The 20,852-nt window shown below is 32.4% G+C and overlaps 1 protein-coding gene across 1 annotated transcript; it reads right to left on the bottom strand.

Annotated features, from left to right (window-relative positions):
• Nucleotides 1-5,796: 5,796 nt before the first annotated feature.
• On the bottom strand, nucleotides 5,797-13,776 carry LOC140439494 (uncharacterized). Its single transcript, XM_072529441.1, has 3 exons — nucleotides 13,288-13,776; nucleotides 13,108-13,233; nucleotides 5,797-6,700 (listed from the first exon to the last, which is right to left on the bottom strand). The coding sequence occupies exons 1-3, from the start codon at nucleotides 13,406-13,408 to the stop codon at nucleotides 6,366-6,368; spliced, it is 582 nt and encodes a 193-aa protein (XP_072385542.1). The 5' UTR covers nucleotides 13,409-13,776; the 3' UTR covers nucleotides 5,797-6,365.
• Between the last annotated feature and the right edge of the window lie 7,076 nt (nucleotides 13,777-20,852).

Raw genomic sequence — 20,852 nt, forward strand, 5'->3', positions numbered from 1 at the left:
TTAAATTTTCTAACACTGTTTCACTTCTCGCAGGCACGACTGTATCTTCTTTAACGGCTGCTTGCATAGTGTTGTCATCATGTGGATGAAGAAGTACCTCCTGGTTAACAACTTTGATTACCTTATTCTTAAAATCCAATTAGAATCCATGCATATTCATTACGTCAATTCCTAATATAACATCCTCTTCGATGTCAGCAACTGTAACACTATGGACGAACTTTTCTGCTCCAATTCCTAATTGTACCTGGATTTCTCTATGGTACAAACCTCGTTGGTAACAGATTCTTACGGCTGTTTATAACTGTCGGGCGTATAATGGTTCTGGTCGCTCCGGTATCCACCAACAACGTATGCCTTTTACCATTTACTTCTCCATCTACATATACACTTTCTTCACGACATTTCAAAGAAGCTATTAGTATGAGAGGGTTTTGGAAAAGTTCCGGGTCGAAGCTGCCCCCCTAAAGCCGACCCGTTCTAGTTTTCCTGATAATGCGTTTCTTGATTTTATGGTCTTCGTTTTCTTGTATGTATTACTTTTCATCATATTAACGAGCTGGTCAAGTTCCTCTCCTCCTTTTCATCTCCTTCCTCTTTTACAGTCCTAACTTTACTGTACCCGCCAGAGGTCTGTGTAGCTGACTCGTATTCGAGAGCAGCGGATAAGACATCAACCAGCGTCTTGTGACGAGTTAATCGCAGTGTTCTCTGCATTTCATGATCACGAAGACCATCAATAAATGTTTGAACGACCAACTTTTCCATCATGTCTTCGGGAGCTGTTGGATAAGCATATCTTACTAATCTGGCAATATCTACCTCATATTCTTGAAGAGCCTCATCTGTCTTTTGTCTTAGATTTTTAAACTGCGACTGATATACATGCTCCAAATGTTCGTGGCCATATCGCATATTTAACCTCTTCTTAAGTTGTTCGAAATCATCCGTCTCCTCTACGGCTATGGTCTGAAGCAAATCTAAGGCATCTCCTCGAAGAAGGATAATCAGGTTTACAGCCTTTTCTTTTTCAGACCGAATGGATGGTTCTTGCAGCTAATTCGAACTGTTTCATGTAGTTGTTCCATGACGATTTTCCGCCGAAAGTTGGGACTTTAACATGAACAGAACCGCAACTTCCTTCAAATTTCAGCCGTGTTTCCAACCTACATTTCGTCTCGTCTTCTTTTGTCTTTACTGTAATTGGATTGTTTCCTCTCTCTGCTGTCCCTGTTTCCTCCATCTTCCTTTCCATCTCTTTCATCTTTTCTTCGAAGGCCAACTTATCGGCAGCAACTTTAACGAAGATATTCTATCCTCGAGGGCAGACATCTCAGAAGTGACTTTAGAGATTTCCGAAGAGATGTTAGCAGAAACTTTGCTTTCCAGAGAAGAAATCTCGTTAGAAACTTTGTTTTCTAAAGAAGCGATGTCGCCGGAAACTTTGTTCTCTAATGATGCGATGTCACCAGAAACTTTGTTCTCTAGTTTCGAAATCGACGAGATGACAGCAGCATGTTTGTCTTCAAATATATAAGTTTCCGGGTCCAAACCGTCTTCCTCCAAAGCGATCTTTAGTCGTTGGACTAAATCACCCTTTTTCCTAACACAAATAACTAACACAATGAAAATCCCTCTATATATATTTATTACCCGTTGTTCTGGAGTTCCGTAGAATTGGATGGTGACCTTTCTTAAACTTTCTCGAACGACATGGAACCAGACAGGTTTTTATCGGACGGGGACCCGTGGATATTTACCTACTACAAAATACTTGTTAGAAAAATATGTTTACAGCTTAAATATGAGTCATATTTATCGTAACAATATAATTTAGTTTATATAATAATTGAATTTACTATCAATTATTTTTATATTTTATTATTAATATTCGGTCTGAATTTTACAGGATTGTCATAAGTAAATTACGTTTGTTTTGTTAACACGTTAACAGGTGGCGTTAGGAGCAAACATTATAATTTATTGAATTTGTTTAAAATATAAAAAATTAAATAAATAATAAAATTACTTTATTGAATTTTAAATATATTATTCCAATTTTAAAAATACAGAAAATATAGTATGGACACCGAATAAGAAACAATCAGAATGCCCACTCTCCATGAAACAATAAACGCGCAGACGTTCAGCCATGTTTTAGTGGCACTAGAACCAGTGCTAGTGCTGTTTAGTCATGGTACAATGAACACAAGGTATGATACATAACGTTCCAAAATCGGTCTGCGTCACACATGACGTAGTCAAGACCGCTTCTTCACGCAACAATTTAATGTAGTTGTATAGGAAAGACTTTTAATTTTAAGTGTTTTTATATAATTTGGCTAATTTAATTTTAGTAATTATAAAGAGATGATAAAATTATGTTATTGTAATATTTAATTATAAATAAAATTTTGAAGTTAATTTAAATTTATTGATTTTTGGTACAGTTATTTTTTTAAAATAGATATCCTTTATAAAACAAGTTTTAATTATCTTTTATTAAACGTAGGTACAGGTTAATCAACTTATACTCCGAATTTGATATTTCAGATGTTTAAGAAGATACAAAAACGTAGTAATGAAGGTACACAAAATTTATACATATATACCGAACTAATAAAAACAAATACATGTTTTAGATATATTAAACTATACAATTTTTAATTTATCTTATCTTTATTTTTTATTCTATTGAAATATCTGCTATTTGATTCCATAATTGTTAAATGTCGGACGACCAGAAAACGTCCGAGCACGGACGTTCATATTTAGTCCACCCGGAGTACGCCCAGGGACGTCCGGACCAAAACTGGACATCCAAATAAATGTAATTTTTTTAAACTTTTTTTTCATAGGTTAATAGTATACTTCTTAATAAAGAAAATAAGCCCCGGATTATTGAGATCCATACAGTCAAATTATCTGGGGCCAGCCTTACAAATTAGCTCTTTTTTTAATTTTAACAAAATAAATTTCCCAAAACTATCTAACCAATCTGCCCCATCTTTTGCACACAATTCAAACACGGTAAGACACTCAAGTTCAGGTACATTAAAAAAAATTTTAATTTGCGTTTTTTGTTTGTGTATCAAATCTCTAAATAGACATGTTTTTATAGTCACGGCACGAAATTAGGGAGAGATAATTTGATAAAACTGCCATAAGTGCAGCTATTATTTACGAAACTTTTAGGTAGTTAAAAAGGAAGAGGAACAAAGAATGCAAGTGGCGAAAATGAGAATGCTTAGATGAATGAGTGGATTGACAAAAATTAATAAAATTAAGAATGACTATACATAGTAAGGTGTACCATGTATAAATTCCTTATACCTATCGAATATCTAATGTATAAGATTTATTTGGTACGCCCCTGGTTATGTATAAAAGTGTGTTTCTGCTACGCATTTTTACTGCGTAGTTAAATAATTGCTATTACGTTTTAACTTCTGCAATTTTCAAAGCCAAGCAATGTTAAGGTAGAATTTCCCGTGAAAGGCGCCACTGAAAAAAAAATTCGATTAACCAGTCCCTGTTACTGATCGGAGAGGTTAGGAAGGCCAAGAGCCGGTACGACAGAGAGTCAAGCGAGGTCGAGTTAAAGTTGGAATTGAACTTTTGAAAGGAAAAGATGCGGCGTGTGTAATCTAAAAAAGCCGGCAAAATTTCTATTGTGGAGAGGTGAATTTAATCAATGGCAATGTGGCAGTTTTGTTGAATTAATCACCGATTTGTTGTACGTGTTGTATTGTGTCCAATGTGAGAAATCTGAAAACAGCGTTACAACAATTTAAGAGGTCCACATTGTTTTCAAGCAAGAACTTGAGTGGCCAAGTTTTTGAAGCTGGCAAAAAGATAATCCGATGCTCGAATCCAGTGCCCAACTTCAAAGAATCCTGTCTATTTGTTTTCCCTGCTCATTTCAGACCATTTTGCAGCTTGAGTGAGACGCATTTGTGTTTGTTTGCAGTGTTTTAATCCAATTCTAATTCCAAGAATTTCTTAAAGGAGATACATCAGCCAGTGATACCACGTACATTTTCGTAAAATTTTACTAGTAGAGTAAAAATAGACATTTTTCATTAAAAATAAAAAAAATTTGCTTTCATGACAAGTTGAAAAATTGTAATCAATAAAATTATAAATTTTATGGATTGGCTAATTGTCATATTTTTAAATGCAAGTAATTTTACAATTTAATTAATATTTCAATCTTGACATATGACAGTTAGCATCTTCTTCGGACATTTGGTACATAACCATAAATTTAGTTGTTGAAACCCATCGAGTTGGAATCTATGGAGAGGGCATCACGCGACTAAAAACGACCTCACTTCGGCCATATTGTTAAGATTATTTTAACACTTTTGACAGATCGTATATGTTTGTTTACGTTTGTTGTTTTTCGAATATTTTTAGTTTTATAGAAACTGTAATAATATATTGTGATCGTGCATAATAATGGTTTCTGGTTCTCAACGTAGTTGCAGTAGCAATGTTAATAAAAAATCTTCAGGAATAACGTTCTAATAGTTAGTATACAAATATGTAAACAAAGTAATGGCCCGTACTTCAGAGAATAAATTAATAGTATTTGACTGTATTAATTTATCTTTATGTATGATATATCGTGTTTTTAGTGTTTACTGCGGGATAAATAAATCATAGTTTATTAAAAATGTATTGCACTTTTTTAGATTATGATTAAATCTTCTGAATAACTAGTCATATTTTTATAGTAGTTTTAATATTATTGAGTCCGGCCATGATCCCACCGCCATATTGGTATCATCGTTAGCCACGCCTACATATGCCGTTTTTAATACACACGTTAATATGCTCATAGCTTCTAACTCGATGTTGATAAACCACTACAAAATGTCGCCCAACCAAAATTTAAATTCCTATACTGTCACCAACGTCTAGAGCTTGTTGTAAACCGATAGTACCATTGTAAGTTGTTTTTAAATTCAGTTAATTTTATTTGTATTAACTGTTTTTGTGTTTATAATGAAGTAATAACAAATATGTGATGTTTCTCCCTAAACCAAGTGTAGTATTATTTCCTCTAAAAAAGATTCTAACCCTTTTACATTTTGTTAGGAAAGAAAAGCCTTTCTTTCCATCCAGCAGAAAGATTCTTGTAAACGGCGTCCAATTTAAATAATTTAGGAACCTTCTTGTGTTGTGTTGACCAGGAAATCTATGTAAGTACTTTTTGATTTTCTTCCTTTGTAGTTACCCCTGTCCAGTCCCCCTTTTTATTCATTTACTTACGACCCAGCTCTCCAACCAAACCAAGAGTAGCCGTTCGCAGACGTTTCGGTTTGTTTGCTTGCCCTATCTCCAGCCCAGTAATTTCTGTTCCAAGTTTCAACCCCCTATAAGTGATCCAATGTGGTAGGCAAATATAACCGCTACAAAGGGAAGCTTAAGAGCGGCACCGATTCAGACCAAAATGAGAGAGCATTATGTAAGATGGTTTGGGCATGTTCAACGTTAATCACACAATAAGAAGAAATGCCGATTTGCCAGTTCCTCAGAGGAAGACCTGAGGGAGATGCTTAGACAGGACATGTCGATAAAGGAAATTGATATTGGCATGATCTGAAATAGAAACTTATGGAGAAATGTAATTAGGAAAGCGACCTCGTATTAGGATAGAGGTAAAGACAATGGTAATAATTACTGTACATACTAATATGCACTATTATGACTAAAAACTGTTTTCTCGGGTATTTAATAGTTGACAGGTTTTGTATGCAATTTTTGAGGAATATAATATAATGAAACACGTTTATTACTTTAGTGGCTTTATTGTTTTTCCAATACAATTTTTCATCTAAGAATTCTGAAAATAGAGAATAAAACTGGATGAAATTCTTTCATTACGAACAAATATAAGTATCAAGAAAAAAATGAATCCGTTTTGAAAGAAGTGATTTGCATGACACTTTCAAGATTTTTCTTTAGTATTTGTTGTTTCAAGTAGCCTGTTTGAAAGAATAGTGTAAAACAAACTTCACGTTGTTAAGGTTTTTCTCCAGTGTGAATTTGCATATGTTTATCCAAAGTAGCTTTATAAGTAAACTGCTTAAAACAAATTTCGCACTTGAAAGGTTTTTCTCCAGTGTGCACTCTCACATGTATTTTTAAATACCTTTTTTTTTGCGAATTGCTTGAAACAAATTTCACACTTGTATAGGTTTTCCCCAGTGTGCAATCTCATATGCCGTTTAAGAATGCCAGCTTCAGAAAATGGCGTTCTTTGGTGCAAAAAACAAATTTTACACCGGTAATGACCAGTGTGAATTCTCAAATGGCCTTTCAAAACATCTATTCGAGAAAACTGCTTAAAACAAATTTCACACCTGTAGGGCTTTTCCCCAATGTGCACTCTCAAATGTTTTTTTGAATCTACTTGCTGTAGGAAACTGTTTCATACAAATTTCGCACTTGTGCGGTTTTTCTCCAGTGTGCATTCTCAAATGTTCTTTCAAAGTATTTGCATAGGTAAATTGTTTAACACAAATTTCGCACTTGTAAGGTTTTTCTCCGGTGTGTGTTCTCAAATGTACTTTCAGATGATGTTTTTGAGAAAACTGCTTAAAGCAAATCTCGCACTTGTGTTGTCCTTTATTACATAAACGTACCGATATTGATTTCATAGTTACTGAAGTGTTTTCTTCTTCGAGAAAGCCTAAAATAAAAAACAAAATGAATATTTTTTTAATTGAAAGAAAAAGGTAATGCAATATAACATAAAATTTTAAAAATCCAGTGTCTATTAACTAAAATTCGCTAAATTTGGTATAATTTAAATTTGACGATTTTCGATAAATTTGATCGATTGAAATATTATTAATGATGGCTATTAACGAAAATTTAATAAAACATATACTTTCAATAAACACAAATTAAACTTGCATGCACAACAATCAAATTTTAATTTAAACTATATTTTTTTCAAAAACTATCAGTCGTATTAAAAAACAATTATACCTTTGAAAGGTAATTTAATGAGTATTATTATTATTATTATACAATAATATCGAGCTAAAGCAGAGTTACTAAACTAAATAATATAATATAAAATAAATTTTCTAACAAAGTAAAAATAAAAAATAAAACTAATATCCAAAAGAATTAGTTCTTAGAAAAAGTTCTTACAATAAACGCAAATTACAAAAAATTGAATCATTACAAAGTATACATACAATTCCAAAATGTATTCTAATGAAAAGAAATCATATAAAATACATTCTTATAGTTTTAACAGTTTTCATAAAAAAAATACACACATTTTACGTTATCATAAGATTAGGTACAATATTCAGTTAGTTTATACTATTACAATAGTTATACTCTTCCATTTCTCAAAAACTATTTCTTTCCAATAGCACCACAGCATACAAATCGAGCCTTGGCCTCCTCCAAACTATGCCTCCAACCTTGCTGGTCCCGGTCCCGCGCTGACCTTATCCCACCTTTTCCGTGGCGTTCCTTTGTATCTTACGCATCCTTATGCTCTTTTTGGCTATAGTTTCAATATAGTCCTCTAATTCAACTGTGCGTCTATTTCCCCTAGCTCTTGCCTGTGTTAGTTTTTTTTGTCTTTTGAATATTTATTTTTAGTCCGGTCTCTTCTGTCCCTGTTTTTAATTGTGAATATATTTCTGCTGCCTCTTCTGTTCTGCGAGACATAATGCTAATGTCATCGGCATAGGCAGCAATCTGTATTGATTTATTTGTTAGGAGATTACCTCTTCCTATATTCAGCTGTCTTATCACATATTCAAGAGTCAGGTTGAATAGTGTCGGTGCCAGCCGGTCTCCTTGATTTAATCCTTTGACCATTGAAGAAAAGTTGTCAAAGCCGGTCCCAAGCCCGGTTGAGAAAGGAGGAGGGTGAAACGGCTGACTTTAGATCTTGGGGTACTCACTGATGCCGATATGTGGGTATCACAAATACCAAGAAACGTCTCAAAGTATAGAACAACTAACACATAGTCAGCAAATCCTATCTCAGAATGAGAAGGCCGAGGGCGAGTCTCCAGCGCCCAAAAACTGGAGTAGGAAAAGACAGAAGAGCAGCAGCAGGTGTAAGTATATTGATAAAGAAAAGGCTGTCACGAAATATTAAGAACTGGGAACAAATAAACAAAAGGCTAATAAAAGTTGAGATGAAGCTAAAAGGACGTGACATAGTGGTAGTGGGCGCATATGCACCTTCTGAAGATGAAAAGGACGAGGTAAAGGATAAATTTTACGACGAATTGACGGACCTGGTAGAGAGTATTGGAACTAGGAAGGAAGTAATTCTACTAGGTGACTTAAATGCCAGAACCGGAAGAAAAGTAAATAGCAAAGTGGTCTCAACAGATGAGATATGGGGGATGTAGGATAAGCTGGAATCGAGCACAACACCTAGGTATTTTTTTTGAGATACAGGGTCTAAAGGGCAACCATTAATAGTATAGATATGATTTGTAGAAGTTTTATTCTGACCAAAAACCATTCAATGATACTTTTTAACATTAAGTTCCATTCCGTCGCTGTCACACCAATAGCTCAACCAATCCAAATCAGACTGTAGTTTTTGATAGTCTCCATCATTCTCAATTTTCAAATATAATTTTAAATCGTCAGCAAACATTAGGAAAGAAGCAAAGAGGAAACAGGAGGCAATGTCATTAACATAGTTATTGAATAGAAGAGGTCCTAGGTGTGATTCTTGTGGTACTCCTGAAAGTACCTTAATCTCAAACTATTGAAAATCCTGAACACATACTATTTGTATTCTTTCAGTTAGGTAGGATAACAACCATTCTAAAAGTTCACCCTGGATACCCAGACTCCTCAACTTATTGATTAAAATCTTGTGATTTTATGCATAAAGCATCAACCTGGAAGTCATCTTTAAGAGATTCTATAAGGAAATTGCTGGTCGATAAAACAGCCTTTAAAGTTACTGACAAATAGTCACAGACAAGGCTCTCAAAAACTTTTGGAATACAACTTAGAATGCCAATAGCCCGATAATTGTTCACTTGAGAATTATCTCCAGATTTATTTATTTATTTATTTCAATGGTAGAAGCATTTACAATAAAATACAACAAATAGTAAACAGTAAAGATCATGTACAATAAACATCAAAACAATAACAAAGAAACAAGTAAACAGTTAAAATTTGTACATTAAAACAGTATATCAAATCACAAAAGTTAAAAAAAAAATCACATATCTAGATCAATAATTAGATTCTTAAGTTGCCTTTTGAAAGCATTAATGTTTGGGCAGAAAGGATCCAATAGGAGGTCATTGCAAGAGCCGAGCATTCTTGAAAAGGGAAAATGATGAGCATAATCAGTCCTATGAAAAGGAATATAAAAGAGTGCAGTGTGTCGAGTTCTATGTATTGTGTTTAAGTGTACATTGGCTAATAACGAGGGACAATTAATAACGTTGTTTAGAATTTTAAACAAAAATAACAATGTTAAATTGAGCCATTATTATAGAATAATCTATGAAATAATTTTCAGTATTTTTTATATTAATATGTGCTTTAAAAGCTAAAGATCTTAGAAACTTCCTCCGAATGCTCTCCAATCCATCGATGTATACTTGATGAAATGGGGACCAAACAACAGAGCAGTATTCAAGACCTGAGCGTACCAGAGAGCAATACAATAATTTGAATACAATAGGTGAGAGATCATGACTGTTATGATAAATAAAAGCAAGATTACGAAATCTTGTTTCCTAAATTTTAAGAAAATTGCTTCTAAATGTCAATGCACAATCCAATAATACACTCAAATCTCTAATCTCAGTAACTGAATCCAAGAGTACATCATTAAGAACATATTTATTAGCTATTAGATTATTTATACAACCAAATGAAATACAAGAACATTTAGTTGGATTTAAGCTTAAACCATTTTGTTTTGACCATAAACATATATTATTTACATCATCTTGCAGATCTCTATCTGATTTATCATATATACAACGAAATAACTTAATATCATCAGCAAATAGCAGGAAGTGTAAGTTTTTGATAGCCTTACCAATATCATTAATGAACAAGTTAAAAAACAAGGTACCACAATGAGACCCTTGTGGTACAGCAGAATAACAATGGAATTCTTTTGAAATATAATTATTAATACGAACTTGCTGTGTACGTCCCATCAGAAAACTTTTAATCCAATTAGATGCATGAAGTTTGTGGATTAAAAGATTATGATTAACCTGGTCAAAGGCCTTTGAGAAATCAGTGTACATGCTGTCGACCTGAATTTTATTCTGAAATGCACCCAACAAGTATTGTTTGTAATTGACAAGGTTTGTTACTGTTGACTTCCCGTTAGAAAATCCATGTTGTTCATCAATAATTATGTTTCTGCAAGCCCAGGTGAGATTTATCGATACCAATTTATCAAGAAGTTTCGGGATTGCTGATTAAATAGTTATACCTCTACAATTGTTAACACACTCACAATGGCCAGATTTATAGATAGGTGTAAGAAAACTATTTTTCCAATATTGTGGAAATACAGATGATGACAATGATAAATTGAAAATTTGTTGTAAAGGTTTACAAAGGGGAAAAATACAGTTCTTAATATGTGCTGCATTTATACCATCAGGCCCTGTAGAATATGTAGTTTTTAAACTCATAATCCCCTCAAAAACATCAGTTAGACTAAACTTCAGAATCTGGAAATCCACACTATAGTCCAATTTAAAATTAGGTACATTATACTCACTATCATTATATGTACCTGAAATATAACTGGCAAATAGATTGACTATTTCATCACCATTCTGAGCTAGTACATCCCCACCTTTATTAGACATTACATTAGGATAAGCACTAGACCCATGTGTAGCACTAACATACCTCCAAAAAGAGTGGGGATTACTTGAAAGATTTGATTGAATATTCTCTAAATAGTTCTTATAACATACTGCTTGTAATGATTTATATCATCTTTCTCTTAACACCGAAAATTCCTCATATGAGTTGCCTGATGCTTTAAAATTCCTGTGAGCTATTTTTTTCTGTATGACAAGCTCAATTGAAAACCAAACTGGAAAGTTTAATGATTTAAACCGTTTGATATGAACAAACATATTGATGGCATCATATAAAATATGGTAAAAATTTTCTAAGCAGCAATTTATATCTGATTCATCTAATACCTTGCTCCAAGGAATTGAGGTTAAATATTCATTTAAAACTGGATAACTACATTTTTTAAAATCATGATAGAAGACATCATCTAAGAAACAAATTTAAATTGGCTGCATGTAACAATATGGTATAAGCTGAATGATGTTGCGAAGTATTCAATAGAATATCAGTTGAAATCGACACAACTGCATCTCTATAAAACTAGATCTAAAAATTTATTATTAAGGTTAGGCAAAGCATTTACTTGAGACATATTTTGAAAATTGTAGCAAGTACAAATAATATTTTCTGGAGAGTGATGCGGACACTCAACTGTAACACCATTACTAAGATTATCTCAGGATGCCTCAGGTAGGTTGTAGTCACCACAAATACAGAATTCACAATCACTGAATCTATCCGCTAAGTCCAACATACAGGTTAAATGCTCCTCATATACTGACCCAGATGACCGTGGAGGAAAGTACACTGCACAAATGACTAACTTTTTTGAGCCACACATTACCTGTGTAAAAACATGTTCCACAGAGGAATCGATAGGCCCAACAACATTGAATAAAGTGCTTATGGACAGCAATAAGAACACCACCACCACCAGTCTTTGAACTAGTTTGAGGGTCCCTGTCATGTCTATACACATTAAAGTCACTCAATCCCAATTCAGCATCTAAGATTCTAGGTGTAAGCCACGTTTCAAGGTGTAAGCCATGATTTTAGTATTGGGGTAATAAGGCTAGTTTTCCAGTAGAACGGTAACATCCCTGTCTTTAATGACAGGTTAAAAATGTGAAAAAGAGGTCTAGAAAACCTCGGACGCCCTATTTTTATAATAGTATTAATCTTAGCTCTAGGTTTAATTGTACTAACCACAGAAATCTTTCCTAACATTATATATATATATATATATATATATACAGTGCACAGATTCTAAACATGCCGGTGGGAGATGGCTTCTATGCGTTGTATTATAGTTGGTGTATGAGAGAAAAAGTTTTCGAAATAATGAAATAACAAATTTTATATTATTATTTGTTATTTCATTATTTTGAAAACTTTCTCTCATACATCGACTATAATACAGCGCATAGAAGCCATTTCCCACCAGCACATTTAGAATCTGTGCACTGTATATATATATATATATATATGTGGGGGCGTTCCAATATTGCGTAACGCAATTTTTGAAGATTTTTGAACCCCCTTCCCCACTGCAACGTACCTCAATGACGTCAGAAGTTGATCTAAATCAACATCTAGAAGCCCATCACATAGTCCTAGGAGAAATACTAGTAGATATAGGTCTCAAAGAAATTGAATTCACACAACTGACCATAGAAAGGGCAAAGATACTCTAGAATCTGAAGTTGCTCATTTGAAATAGAAAAGTTAAGAGATCAGATATCACTTTTCCAAGAGGAGTCTAAGATAACTCGAAATAATTTAAATATTACTCAGTATACTCAGTCTGATCTAGAATACCAATGCGAGAAATTCGTGAAGGAATACAATGTGTTAAATTAATAATTACAAGAATTCTAAGTTGCCTTGAACAAATGGTGGTGGTCTAAGGTGTGGTTTGAATGAATTTAAATATCTGTTGATGTGATTTGATTTCCTATAGACTTTAATTATATATCTTATAGTCTCTTTATATGTCCATCAAAATTTTGTTCAGTGATTCTAGTTCATGGGCCAAAACACTTCATCAATATACTTCAACCATACTGGTGGAATTTGGTCCTATTTATCCAAAATATTTTTCTCAAATTCCTCCACAAATCCATGGATAAACCAAAGTATAAAAGTTATTGAGTAATTGAAAATAGGTGTTGTCAGTACTTAATCTTAATAAAATTAAAGCTATAAAAATATGTTTAAATTACATATTCTTATCATTTATCTTACCTGAGTTATATTCATCTGACTCATTCTTCAAGCAGTCCAGATCAAGACAGGTGGGTAGTAGGCTCTCTATACATTTTATATGACCCTCAGCAAACTCTTCCTTAATACCAGCTTTTACTGTTAGAGCTAATAAAATATGAATTAAGTATATCGCATTTTTTAGTTAACCAATTGTATTACCTAAGTTAAATTCTGGTTCATTCTTCAAGCACCCAAGATCTTTTGATGTGGATAGCTGGCTTTCTATATGTCTTTCGTCATATTCAAGAGACTCTTCCTTAATTTCATTGTTAAATTCCATAGCTAGCAAATAAACTCCGAAAATATAAATTTACTATGTTGTAAAAACGGTTAACACATCTACTCCATTTATACCAAAGAATATAGAAACTTAAGCGTCTATATTCTTTGTTTATACTATCACAGTATAGATAACAATAACAACATGTTGTCTATACCAGAGAAAAACCAAACACAGAGAAGCGACAGCTCTTTGAAGTTACGTGGCCAAGCCGCCAATGACAGCTAACAACCAGAAAATTAATAGTCAGTGGGCATATCACACAATATAAATTCTTCGAGCGTAGGCGCAAAATTTCGGGCCAATGTTTTTTAAATGCATTCATTTTTTCCGAATCCTGAAAAAACTAATAAGTATTTTTGAAAAATTTAAACGCAGAGTGAAAGACTACATTATTACTGAGGGCCGAAAGTCCCTGAAAACTTCTATAATATTTATTTTAATAAGTTACAGGGGTGAAAGAAAAAGAGAAAATTTAGTGTGATTTTTAATTTGAAATATCTCATTCAAAAAAACTTTTTGTTTATTCTAAGGGACTTTCGGCCCTCGGTAATAATGTAATCTTTCATTCTGTATTTAAATTTTTCAAAAATATTTGTTAGTTTTCTCAGGATTCGAAAAAAAAAATGATTGCATTTAATTATCGTTATGAATCGTATTATATGAAAATATTGAAGGTACTGCGTCATGCGCCAATGTTTTTCTTCTATTTCCTTTTACAATAACATTATCTTCAAAATGCAGTTCACAAATCCTATAATTATTATAAAGTGAATCCATTTTGAATAACAAATCTTCTCGTCTGCAAGCTTCTATCCACACTTTGGCACTACAAATTTTTAACAGAACAAATTTTAAACAAAGAACTTTGTCTGTATTTATAAATAATACTTTATTACTTACAATTATAAGAGTATTAGCACTGTTATTCTATGGTATTAGTATATTCTAAGTATATTGTAAGTAATGAAATATTTAACTTTTGTCAATATCTAATCTTAATAAATTTTCAGTTTTCTCCTGATGAAGTCACAAAAGTGTCACTAAATATTGAGATATACAACAAATAAAGTTTTAATATTTTTTATTTGTAATTCCCATTTAAAACTCCTAAATATTTTATGTATTTCGATCCATATATTTGATCTTTTTTATTTATATTTAACGAATTAAAAATTGGCAGAAAACTTTTGTATATAGCAAAAAGTAGATGAGTACCTATTTAGTTTTTTCATAATTTAATGTAAGTTTGTTTATTTGCAACCATGTTTTTGCAATTTTGAAGTCTTGTTCTGTTGGAATTTTAAGATTTTCCCAATTATCGGTCTAATTATGTTTCCAACAATTTTTAGTTTGAGCATTTTAGTAATTTCTTTGTTTCGTTTAAGAGCGTAGACGCAAAATTTCAGGCCAATGCTTTTTAACATTTTTTTGGAATCCTGAGAAAACTAACAAATATTTTTGTAAAATTTAAACACAGAATGAAAGATTACATTATTACCGAGGGCCGAAAGTCCCTTAGAATAAACAAAAAGTTTTTTTGAATGAGATATTTGAAATTAAAAATCACACTAAATTTTCTCTTTTTTTTCACCCCTGTAACTTATTAAAATAAACATTATAAAAGTTTTCGGGGACTTTTGGCCCTCAGTAATAATGTGGTCTTTCATTCTGCTTTTAAATTTTTCAAAAATACTTATTAGTTTTTTCAGGATTCGAAAAAAATGAATACATTTAAAAAACATTTGCCCCAAATTTTGCGCCTACGCTCTTAAATCAAATATTCCCGTGTATAAAACCCTCTATATATTTTTATTTCTTAAAAATACTATATTCGTATTGTTATTGTCTTCGAGCGCGCCGACATTTGGCCACCATCTGTTGATTTTTTGACCTAGCCTTCGGAGACTTGCGTCTTTCAATAAAAGAAAAAGCACTGTCACCAAATTTAATGTTTTCAGTTTGAACTAGGTATCCCTTGGCAGACCAAAGTTTATTTTTTTATAGCTCGGACAGACACGTCGGCGTCGGCTTACTGTTCGAAAGTCAAACCAATACTATTATGTAATTAGTAATAACTAATAATAATTACAAAGCAATAGTAATTACCTGTTATTATTCTTAGGAAATCTAAATAAACTTATTCCTTTTCCTGTCACAGATGAACATCCGCGAATCGCACAAATATATCCAGCCATTTTAAATATAAATTAAACTTTTAACTATAAACTATAACTATAAACTTATATATTTAACTATAAACTATAACTATAACCTTTTAACTATAAATAAATTATATAAATGGTCAAATGCACTTGTTGCGTCGAGTATTTACCATAGACGCCTACGGACTATCGAATACAACCAGAATTAAAGAATAAGCACGTGTTTTTGACAGTAATACAACCAGAATCGGGCATGCGTATACAAAAATGGTACCCGCTTTTGGACCGCTGTGTCGCTTCTATGTGTCTCTGTTATTCTAGGTCTATACTGTGACGTGACAGTGACAATACACTGCACGTCATTCAAGATTTACGACCTTACGACTTACGACAGAGAACAACCGAACACAGGGTTCGGTGTGTGGTTCGGTTTTTCTATGCTTACGACTTCAGAACCCCACAGCGTTGCCAAAACATCAGAATAGTTAGTAAGTGAGGAATTTTTAAAATGTCAACTATAAAATATTTGTCAAACTATTATATTAAAAGTAAATACACTTAGTTTAAGAATTACTGCAACACACTAAAATGCATAAAAAAACATTTTAATACAAAATTATATAATATTCTAAATTTTAAACTGTAGGCTTCTTATTGTTACCGCCTTTTTTTAATTTAAATTTGATGTTCTGTCAAGGTTGTCAATGTGTAATGACAGATGACAGACGACAAGAAGACATGAAGTTGGAATAAAGTTGTGTGAACCATGTTGGTGTTTTATTTTCATTTTTAAGAAATTGAAGACATCCTTTCTACAGAATCAGGTGTGGGGTTATACTTATGTTCCCCCTGTGTTGTTAGGACAGAAGGAAATTATATTTTTTATGTTTCGTTATGGATAACCTCGAAAATAACCTACCGGGTACACCACCACCTGTGTTAACACCCCAAGTAAATAGCCCCGGCACAAATAATAATGTGAATCCGAATGATGATATGGTAAATCTTGTTAATTCATTGCTTCAACAGAATGCACAGATGCTTCAGATGTTACAACTACAAAACAGCATGTCAACAATAAGTAATCCTGTACCAAATTTTAATATAATGCCAGATTTATCTAAAACTATTGAAAAATTTAGTGGTGAAGGTGATTCCAGCCAAGCAGCAGTATGGTTAAAGCAAATTGAGTCTACAGCGGTACTACACAATTGGCCAGATGCATTTATATACCAAACAGCCAAAAGCAATCTCGAAGGTGCTGCAAAGTTCTGGTTTATAGGCAGAAATGAAGAAATCACAGATTGGTCCAAATTCAAAACGGCTTTCCGGAAAACGTTTCTGTTTTCACAAAATAAAACAGATTTATGGAGAAAGATGCAAGAGTGTACTCAAAATCCAAATGAGAATGTGTCCATTTATTTCCATATGAAAGTTTCTCTATGCAAATCACTTGAACTGCCATTTGAAGAAACAAAAGAACAAATTGCCATTGGTTTGTGGAGTAAGGAATTGAGTAATTTTATTATGTCAAAAGAGCATCGTGATGAAGACACCCTGTATCAAGACATCGTGAGTTATGAAAGAATTGTTAGTGCTCGAAAAGGTAGAATAAGCGATAGAAAAGAGAAACCTAATGCAAAGGAAAACTATAATACAAAACGTGAACATTCAAAATATGACTGGCAAAGACCAACTACTTTTAAAAATAATCTAGCTACACGAAGCAAAGTTATTAGATGTTACAACTGTAATGAGATGGGACATTCTGCAGTTCAATGTACTAAACCAGCTAGACAGAAGGGTTCATGTTATATGTGTGGAGCAATGGATCACCAAAGAAATAACTGCCCCAAGAATGAGTCCAGGATGAATCCACCCAAGGTCAAGGTAGAAAGCAACACTGCACTTTTTGTGGAACAGCATAATGCAAGTGGGTATATGTTGCCAATTTGTCTTTTGAAGGACAAAATTTCTATTTATATTGATTCTATTGTAGATACAGGCAGTGCTATATCCTTAATAACTTTAGATACTGTAAAATCTTTCAATTTTGAATTTTCTGATATTCCTGAGAAAACTTTCCAGGGTATTAACCAAAGTAGATTAGAAATTTTGGGTTCTGTGTTGTTTAAAATGAAAGTTAATGACATACTTATTGATTTACTCATTTATGTTGTACCGAATGAAACCATACCATATAAATGTCTGTTAGGTAGAGATTTTATGCAGAACAACAACCTTACTGTATCTTTTTCAGGGAATCAAGTAGAGATTTCTTCTAAAGATATTGAAAATACAAATATTGACAATGATATTTTACATATTGACTATGTAGATAAAAATGAAATTAATATTGATATCAATCCTAATTTAAATAATTTAGATCGACAAAAGTTAGTTGATATTTTTATGACTGATTATGTAAATCCAGAAAGACCTAATGAACCTATGACTAAATGTGAAATGAAAATTGTTGTAGATCCAAATCATGTTCCTTTTTATTATAAACCACGTAGGTTATCATATGCTGAAAAAAATGCTGTACAAGAAATAATTAACGACTTGTTAGATAAGGATATTATTCGTAAGAGTAATTCAGAGTATAGTTCACCAATAGTTTTAATTAAAAAGAAAACTCATGACTTCAGACTATGTGTAGACTATCGTTCATTAAACAAAATCACTTTACGGGATAATTTTCCAATCCCACTAATTGAAGATCAACTTTGTCAACTTAAAGATAAACATTATTTTTCAACTTTGGATCTCAAAAGTGCTTTTTATCATGTTAATGTAGAGGAATCTTCAATTAAATACACATCATTTGTAACTCCCAGTGCTCAATATGAATTTTTGAAAATGCCATTTGGTTTGCGCAATTCACCATCTGTTTTTATGCGATACATTCATACTATATTCAAGGACTTAATGGAACATAACAAATTACTAATTTATATTGATGACTTATTAATAGCAACAAAAACTGTTGAAGAGAACTTATCTATTCTAAAAGAGATATTTTGCTTATTGGTTCAAAACAAATTGAATCTCCGTCTTGACAAATGCTCCTTTTTAATGACTGAAATAAATCATTTAGGCTACATAATTAATGGTGATGAGATAAGACCAAGTGATAGACATATTAATGCAATTAAAGAGTACCCAGTACCACGAAATGTTAAACAATTACACAGTTTCATAGGCCTTACTTCATATTTTAGAAAATTTGTTTCCAACTTTTCAATAATTGCTGGACCACTTTATGATCTATTAAAAAAGAATGTTTCATTTGAATTTGGAAGAGAACAAATGAAAAGTTTTCATAGTTTAAAACAAATTTTAGTGTCCAAACCTGTTTTAGCTCTCTATTCTCCTACAGCTGAAACTCAAATCCATTGTGATGCAAGCTCTAGTGGTTATGGTGGGATATTACTCCAAAAACAAGCAGACCAAAAATTTCATCCAGTGTTCTTTTACAGTCAGAGAACTACTCAAGCAGAATCTAAACAGCATAGTTTTATTTTGGAACTAAAAGCAGTTATCAACACACTTAACCGATTTAGAGTATACTTATATGGAATTAAATTTAAGATACTGACAGATTGTAATAGTGTAACAACAGCTTTACAGAAGAAGGATGTTAGCCCTAAAATTATGAGATGGAGTCTCATTCTTGATAATTTTGATTATACTATAGAACACAGAAGTGGGACAAGCATGAAGCATGTTGATGCTTTAAGTAGGTGCTTTGGAAGTATTTTAATAATTGAGGAAAACACTTTTGAACATAATTTAGCTATTAAACAAGGGCAAGATGATATTATATGTAAATTAAAGGAGACGTTACAATCCAGTGAGCATAAGTTGTTTGAAATGAACAATGACATACTTTATAGAAAAAGTAATAATTTACTACTATTTTATGTACCTGAATCAATGGAAAACAATGTGATTCGGAGTTGCCATGATGAATTAGGACATGTGGGCTTAGATAAATGTTGTGAAGCCATAAAAGAATCTTACTGGTTTCCTAATATGAGACAAAAGGTAAGAACTTATATTACAAATTGTTTGAAGTGCATTGTATTTGCTCCTAACAGTGGTAAAAAGGAAGGATTTTTACACAACATACCAAAAGGAGACAAACCATTTAATATTTTACATTTGGATCATTGTGGACCACTTGAAAAATCTAAAGGAACTGGTTATAGACATATTTTTGCAATTGTAGATGGCTTTACCAAATTCTTGAAATTGTATGCTTGCAAGTCAACTAATTGTAATGAGGTTATTAAGTATTTAAGCTCATACTTCTTTACTTACAGTAAACCTTTAAAAATAGTCACTGATCGAGGCTCAGCATTTACATCCAAACAATTCACTGAATTTTTAACAGACAATGGAATACAGCATGTTCTTGTAGCTACTGGCGTACCAAGAGCCAATGGACAAATTGAAAGGTTCAACCGGTTCATTATACCAATGATAGCGAAACTAACCAAGGGCCCAGAATGTTGGGATCAAGTAATTAATGAAGTTGAATTTGCCGTCAACAACACTGTTAATCGAACTACAGGCCAGACACCTTCTAAACTATTGTTTGGAATGAACCAAGTAGGTAATGTCAAAGATCATTTAAAGTATTTTCTGTCATCCATTAACAAAGACAAATCTGATATTAACGAACTACGACATAATGCATGTGACAAGATTGAGAAATCCCAAGAAGTCAATAAGCTGTATTACGATTCAAGACATAAACAAGCTTCAATTTATAATATTGGTGATTATGTCATGACACCTAATATTGATGTTACACCTGGTGTAAATAAGAAACTATTACCTAAATTTAAGGGACCTTATATTATTAAGAAAATATTACCTAATGACAGATATATAATTTCTGATGTTGAGGGGTTTCAGGTGACTCAGAAACCATTCGAAGGTGTATTTGATGCTGATCATCTCAGATTATGGATGAAATCATCACACTAAACTGTCTTCCTCTACGAATTATTAGTTCTACATGGGTTTTATCCATACAGAACTTAAGATTTTATTTAGTATTTTAATCTTTTATATTATGGTTCTTATTTTATTCACATTTTTGTTCACACTAAATTACTTACTTTATGTTTAACAACTACAATTTATATTTGCCCAAAACAATTAGTGTCTATTATTACCCATTATGTCTACAATTAAGAACTTATACTTATGATGAATTACGTTTATGAGGAATAATTCCTGAAAGGTTTTTATGATAACTTATGTTT

This window comes from Diabrotica undecimpunctata, chromosome 4 (assembly GCF_040954645.1).
Source record: "Diabrotica undecimpunctata isolate CICGRU chromosome 4, icDiaUnde3, whole genome shotgun sequence".
NCBI lineage: Eukaryota > Metazoa > Arthropoda > Insecta > Coleoptera > Chrysomelidae > Diabrotica > Diabrotica undecimpunctata.